Below are 7248 nucleotides of genomic sequence, written 5' to 3'. Positions count from 1 at the left end.
TCAAGAAGTCTGCTGCTATAGGTTAATGCGACATCTGATCTCAGGGATAAGATAGGCTCTTCTTTTCCCACTCTTCAAAGAGGTCAGAGGTCACAGAACCTCTGGAGCTCACATTCAGTGTCTTTAAGCAGGAAAGTACAGGAAATACAATTAACATATAGTTTCAGGTTATATTTATGTATTTGTCTGTGGGGTGGAAGACACTTTTGACCTTTAAATCACTGATCATTGCTTTCAAAAAATACTTCTAACGTGATCATTCAAACCAGAGAAAGCTCTATATTGTGGACCAGATTTGCAGTTTTATGCGTGTGGAATTTGTTTAATATCATAATTAAATAGCTTTAGTCCTGAATCAAACTAAATTAACACTCATGTCGCCAGTCTTATGATATCGTGGCCCGTCTCTACTGTCTGGCACGGTTGCTTGGCAACAGGCGGTGGGCGGGGAGCGGTGGGCGGAGCCGGCACGCGGGGCTGTACTCCTCAAACGCCGGCAGGGATTGAAGCGCAGCAGCCTGAGAGTATCAGCCGCGGACTTCAACACTGGCCCCCCGCTTCGCCGGGAGGCTCACACTGTGACTCGGTACACGGCTGGAGAAAATGTCGAACATCAACTGGAAGCCCTTTGTTTTCGGCGGGCTAGCTTCTGTGACGGCGGAATGCGGTGAGTGATGAGGAGCGGCGGGGAGGCCGAGCTGCGCGGATTACTGTTCATTATTTAAATCTCTGGTGCGATTTACAGTCTCGTCAAGCAAGTATCTCATGTTTTTTTGTTGCAGGGACCTTCCCAATCGACCTAGCCAAGACGCGTCTTCAAGTTCAAGGCCAAGTGGGCGACAGCAAGTACCGAGAGATCCGCTACAGAGGCATGCTCCATGCTATAGTGAGGATAGGCAGAGAGGAGGGGCTCCGGGCTCTGTATTCAGGGTCTGTATGCTGCGTTCATGTGCGCTGTTTTCTTTCTCTAAATCTTTGCCTTCCAGACCTTGCATAAACTACGTCTTGGCTAATTCCTTGCGCGTAACCCCACTGTAATCTGTAATTCTTCGAAATGTTTACACTTCCTCTTTTTGGTACACTTCCTGTTTTATAAACAGCCATTTTAAGACTTATCCTCACCTCGACCCCTTTGCACGCCCTCTTATCCAAAGAGTGCCGGGGCGGGGGGTGTCTTAGATTTGCCTGTCTGCATTCTCCATGTTTTGTGGGGGGGGGGGTGTTCTTACAGTGGTCTGTAACGCCTGCTGAGATATTGTGGTAGTGGGTGATGAAAATAAACTTGACTTTTACAGGATTCAGCCTGCCATGCTGCGCCAGGCCTCCTATGGGACCATAAAAATTGGCACATACCAGAGTTTGAAGCGACTGCTGGTTGACAGACCAGAGGGTGAGTCCCACTTTCTCTCTCTCTCTCACACACACACATATTTCGGCAGGCAGTGACCCGCCCCCGTCAACTCAGGCACATTCCTCTGGAAGGGGAGGTGCAGATGTGCATGTTGACCTATTTAAATATGTCTGTTCCTTTTGTCATTAGAAGAGCTCATCACAACTGTCATCACAACATTGTACTGATAAACTGTAACTGACTGCATGATGCGTGGTGTCAAATGCTGCCTGTTCACAGTTACAGTCTGCCTCCCACTCCTCTTTCAGATGAGACTTTGCTGACTAATGTGATGTGTGGTGTTCTCTCTGGAGTCATCTCCTCCTCCATCGCCAACCCCACTGATGTGCTGAAGGTAGCTATTTGCACACGTGAAGACCGTTGGATCTCCGTGTTGTGTTGTCCTATTGAAACTGCAGTCAGAGAATACTCTAAAGCAGTAGAGCAGGTTTGACTGTATGCTCCTCAGATGAACAGGGCGGTCTTCTTTCATTTTTTTACATGCTGCACAGCTATAATTACTCATGCAGCCTTGAGTAGGACTATACTTAAGTGATTGTTTTGAAAAACTGACTGACAGTGTGTTCATTCTATACGAGTCTGCAACAGCTCCAGGTTATAGGTGTGGCGTTTTAATATGATGCATCGTGGAGTGAAGGCCATCTTGGTGCTATCTAGACCCCACTTGTGGATTATTTATAGATGGAAGGCTTAACATAGTGTTCTGTAAACGATATGGCTTCATGAATATGTGTGTGTGTATGTGCGCACATACTTATCTGCACTCATAATGTTTTGCTGGGCTTCTTTTTGCCATGCCCTATTGGGCATAATGAGCCCCTGTAGACAGTGTGTGTTTGTTAAGGTTTAGAACATTGCGTGTTTATCACGGTGTGTTCTAGGTGCGCCCGCCAAGCCATCTTGGACCAGACAGAAGTACACAGCAGCTATTATAAATGAAAACAAATCAAGCAGGGGCCTGAGAATTCCTGGAAACAAAGATTTAGACTTTAGGACATCTTGCTTGCCAAAATTCCCTCCTAACTTTTTTTGCCTTTGCATTCCGATGGGAGCGTGATTAATACTCCCCCAGGCTTGGCTTGGTGGGCCTGCAACATTCTGCACTGGTTGTGTCTGGTTTCATTGTCTCAAGATCAAGTTTATGGACATTACCTCTGTCTGTCCTTCCAGATTCGCATGCAGGCTCAGGGAAATGTGATCCAGGGCAGTATGATGGGCAACTTTATCAACATCTACCAGGAGGAGGGAACAAGAGGACTGTGGAAGGTACAGAAAGCTTCATTTTATCAATAAATTAGCTCATTTTACATGGGTTTCAGGTAGCACCGACTCTGCTCTTTAATACTTGGCTCTTCAGTATTGTAACGTTCCCTCTCTTTCTGCATCAGGGCGTCTCGCTAACGGCTCAGCGGGCAGCCATCGTGGTCGGGGTGGAGCTACCAGTCTATGACATCACCAAGAAGCATCTGATCCTGTCGGGTTACATGGGGGACACCGTGTACACACACTTCTTGTAAGTTTCCCAAGTCACATGGACATCATCCTGCTGTTTTTCATGTGATGGTTATCAATTGGAGGTAATTGCTTGTCAGGGCAAGACATTTTTCTATATCATGAAGAATCTACAGATTATCATGTGAGCCCGTGTCTCATTGTCCCTCAGGTCCAGCTTTGTGTGTGGTCTGGCAGGGGCTTTGGCCTCCAATCCAGTGGACGTAGTCCGGACGCGCATGATGAACCAGAGAGGAGGAGCTCTGTACCAGGGAACGCTGGACTGTATACTGCAGGTCAGCAATGTTCTCTGATTGGAGAAATTCAGCGTCGCACACCTGTTCAGGTTGTGTTTGTAGATGACTAAATTAGAGAGGGTGCCACTGATTTTGTAAATGAAGATCGGTGTACAGTATGGGGACTGCTATTCAGCCCGTTGGATAATGTCATGCAGAATGTTTTCTGTCACTCTGGAGGGAGCTTTTAAAGTCTGAGAAATTAACTCACACTAGAGACTAATAGTCCGGGTGTCTCACCGTCCACTACTTCAAATTCAATGTATCTTTTTTGTCTCTTGTGATCCCCACAACTTGTAGCAGAGGCATGACTCTTAATCTACTGTATGAATGATCATGCAAATGTTTTGACATTCAATCCAACCAACAATGTCAAAGTAGTTTGATTTTTACACTATTTACATGAAGAATTGCTGGGTGTGTACATTTGATTTTCGCCTCCTGTGACAATGAATATTTAATATAATGAAGTAATGTTTAATTATCTAGATCGAACCTTACTGCCACAGATTTTCCAATCCCTTTAAAAAATTCCCAGGGATGACTTTAGAACAATCATCAGAGAAAAATAAGATAAAACGGGTTTTTAACATGTTTGTTTCTTTTCAGACATGGCGCTCTGAGGGCTTCATGGCCCTCTACAAGGGTTTCTTTCCCAACTGGCTCCGCCTGGGACCGTGGAACATCATTGTATCCTTTAACCATCTCATTAGTGCACCAGTCTGTTTACATATATCCTCTGTGATGCAATATCTTTTGAACTGGAGAAATCAGCAGGGAAAGTTGTAAATTCTGTTATGCATTCAGTGGCGTGTGGGATTCCAAGCTCCAGTGGATGAAAGCTTCACTTGATGCTAGCTAACTCCGTTATGTAACTTGTGTAACTACTGCCTCAGTACCCCATTGCCCCTGGTTAGAGGGGCAGTATGGGGCCCCTCTAGGTGGGGTAAGAGGAAGGGTGGAGACTGAACTTTATGAAAGCCTTCTGCAAAGGTCAGAGAGTTACAGGGGTGGAGACGTGCTGGCAGGCCGTCAGTGTGCTCCAACCAGGCCTGAAAAATGTAATGAGATTATTGACTTGTTACAGCAGAGTAGGCTGAGGTAACAATGAAACAGTAACAAGGGAGGCTTTGAGCTGAAGCACAGTAAGAGCCAAAACTCCTCAATGTGCCTCACATTCTGCTCAACAAACATATCCGCTCCTTTTAGCCGTCTTCCTTAACTCTGTCTCCAGTTCTTCCTCACTTATGAACAGCTGAAGAAGATCAATGTGTGACGGACAGAATGAGAGGGTGAGGAAGAGATGAGTATGAGCATGCGCTCCGACGAGCTGAGAGGACCAAAATCAGGAATGTCTGCACGGGGATGGATCCTTGACGGAACCGCCGAACGGGGGATGAGTGTTGGTGTCGAGTCTACACTGTAGACCCATGTATGAGGGGAGGCATGAGAATTTCGCCTGATTCCTGTTTGGGCTACTTGTCGCCTAAAGCCTATGGCAAGTGTGGAAGACACTCATACCTGATGTTTTTGGCTCATCCAAATGCTATGGTCAGCTTAACTGCTCATTTAGATTTAATAATAGCCCCCTCATGTCACCTAATTTATTGACTTGTAAATGGGAGAGAACTGTAAGATGTAAAAACAAGCTCAGACTTCATCATGACGCCTTTTGTTTTCAGTCAAAAGCTGCTTTTATAAATGAGTCTAATGTCATGAGGAAAACACATGAGGGTTTCCAGTCTTCTACACTTAAGTGGTCTCCACATTGAGTGCCTTAGTTTGTGACACAGGCTGTTTGCGCCCGGGTTGCATAAGGACTGAGAATGTCAGATAGCAGCTGACAATCGCATCATTCCCTTTTGAAAATGTTTGTGTGCATGAGTCAACAAACTTGGACTAGGATCTGGTGTTTTTCTTTTCTTTTTCTATATTTCTAAATTGGGAGTTGGGTGTGTGAAATTATTTATTCTAAGAGTCTCCCTGGAGTATTTACAGAGTCAAGAGCCAAGAATACATCACGGTGCACTGTAATAAATAACAGTATTATAAACAGCCTGCAAACCATGGTGGGTTCTGAGACAGACAGACACACGCACACATCACATGCCCATATGTGGCGAGACTAGTGGTCCCTCATGCCAGCAAGTGCAAACAGTAAATATAACCTGGGGCAGCTGGACGTTGAGTCTGCACTGCCTGGCTTCTGGTGTTTTCATATACGTTGCTGTAGAATCTCATTACAAACACATTCTGATGTTATGTAAACCTACATATTATCTCTGACACCGCTTTTGAGCACTGGGACAGATTAGAGCATCCAAGGTTTCGCCATACGACGATGTTTATTGCTTGAATGCACTGAAACCACTGCACATGATCCGTGGTTAACGCCAGGAGCATTTTCATGTACTGTATTTGCACGCTGTATGCTTATTTGTGAGCTTTCATTGCAAAGAATGAATATGTTGCTGGCTGTCGTGCGTGAGCTGCCATTGCTGCCAAAGTGTAAGCCAGTGGAACTTTGTCATACTTTTGATGTAAACGCTGCTGTAGCCCTGTATATTTGAAATAAAAGAGAAAAATCCACTATGTCAGTGTTGTACTTAGTTTTCACCACAGTGTGGCGCTGTGGAGCTGTGAAATGGCCCGCCACAGCTCGACCCAGTTGAAACCAATAGCTGTTTATGAGTCTACTTATATTCCCAACCCTCAACTTTGAGGCCACAAATGTAGCACAGTTGTGTTGTTTCTGAGGGATTGCCCACTTCCTTTCAAACACACATGTTCACGCAGCATCCCACAAACAATGACTCATGAATTATTCAGAGGAATCTAAGATGTAATTGCTCTTTTATTTCTGTGGGTAAATTCCCAGTTTTCCCTCGTCAGAGCTGTTTTGAGGAGATGATGGGAGCTCAAGGGAGTGCAGGGGAAAACTTCGCAGTCTCTCTTCGTGCGTGTGTGCCTTGTTCTTTTATTTAGGGAGCATTGTCATGGGACTTATTACTTGTGTGAGAACTGTTGTATCTGCTCCATCTGAGCTGCCACATTATTGCTGGTGTGACAAGCATGGCTGCGCTGAATAACTCAATTCTCCCACAGAGCGCGATGGAGGAGACGAGGGTCTGTGTGCTGGTGTGAGCATGTGTACGTGCATTATGGCACCGAAGGTCATGCTGTTCTACAAGACCAGCTGACATCTATGTCAACTGTAGGCGCGAAAACATCCCAAACTGTCTGTAAGGCGAGATGAACGAGAGAATAAGAATAGAGTGTGTGCCAGGATTTGGCATCTATAAGTTGGCATTATAGGCTGCTGCTTGGCATCATGTCTCTGGCACAGTCCTCTACAAGCTGGACAAGTATGGCCATGGGGGATTCCGGCAGTCACAGACATGCTGCATTATGGGTATTATTTGCTGCCTGGCCCAAGGGTGCAGAGGGCTGGCTCTATTGTGTTCCAGGGATCAGAGTGAGCTTTTGTGTCAGGGATAAGGCTCTGCTCTGCTGCAAACAGCCTGCCCCTTTTCTCTTCTTCTTTTTTTGTTCTTTCAGCCGTTCCTCGGCTCGCTGCAACACACGGGTGAATGAATGGACGAGCGGATGGAAATGTAGACAAGGAGACAAATGTATAGCAGTCTGTTGATCCATTTTGAACGAGCGCTGTGCTGCACAGTGCTGACAAAGAAAAAAAAATCACTGGCCTATTGCCATTTCTTTTTTGCTCAATATTGCAGTTGAGATATGGGCTGAAATACAACACAACAGTTTTTCTTTCTCAGCTTTTGAAAGATGCTCAGAAAATGCCCGAGTGCTTAGTTTGAGTGAAATGAATGATTTTCACTCCAGAAAACACATTGTTTATAGGCCACGCATTCTGCATAACATCAAATACCTTACTTAGGACGCCGTCTGAAACATCTTTCTCACGGAGAAAAAAGTGCAGCCTTCTGCAATTTAAAATTGTGCCTGTAGTGAACGCTGTGATAAATTGTGCTGGTACGTCTGGTCTGCGAACAACAAGCTGACACAGTGTGGATTTCAAAC

The 7248-nt window shown here is 45.4% G+C and overlaps 1 protein-coding gene across 1 annotated transcript; it reads left to right on the top strand.

The window, feature by feature from the left end:
- Positions 1-491: 491 nt before the first annotated feature.
- Positions 492-5790, top strand: LOC121614997 (kidney mitochondrial carrier protein 1). Its single transcript, XM_041949117.1, has 9 exons — positions 492-667; positions 783-930; positions 1296-1390; positions 1660-1745; positions 2582-2677; positions 2800-2924; positions 3075-3198; positions 3808-3888; positions 4433-5790. Exons 1-9 carry the CDS (start codon positions 604-606, stop codon positions 4472-4474), a joined length of 861 nt encoding a protein of 286 aa, XP_041805051.1. The 5' UTR covers positions 492-603; the 3' UTR covers positions 4475-5790.
- Positions 5791-7248: the final 1458 nt, after the last annotated feature.

This window comes from Chelmon rostratus, chromosome 12 (genome assembly GCF_017976325.1).
Source record: "Chelmon rostratus isolate fCheRos1 chromosome 12, fCheRos1.pri, whole genome shotgun sequence".
In the NCBI taxonomy this organism is placed as follows: Eukaryota; Metazoa; Chordata; class Actinopteri; order Chaetodontiformes; family Chaetodontidae; genus Chelmon; species Chelmon rostratus.
The sequence above is the reverse complement of the archived record's forward strand: the minus strand, read 5'-3'. Positions and strand labels throughout refer to the sequence as shown.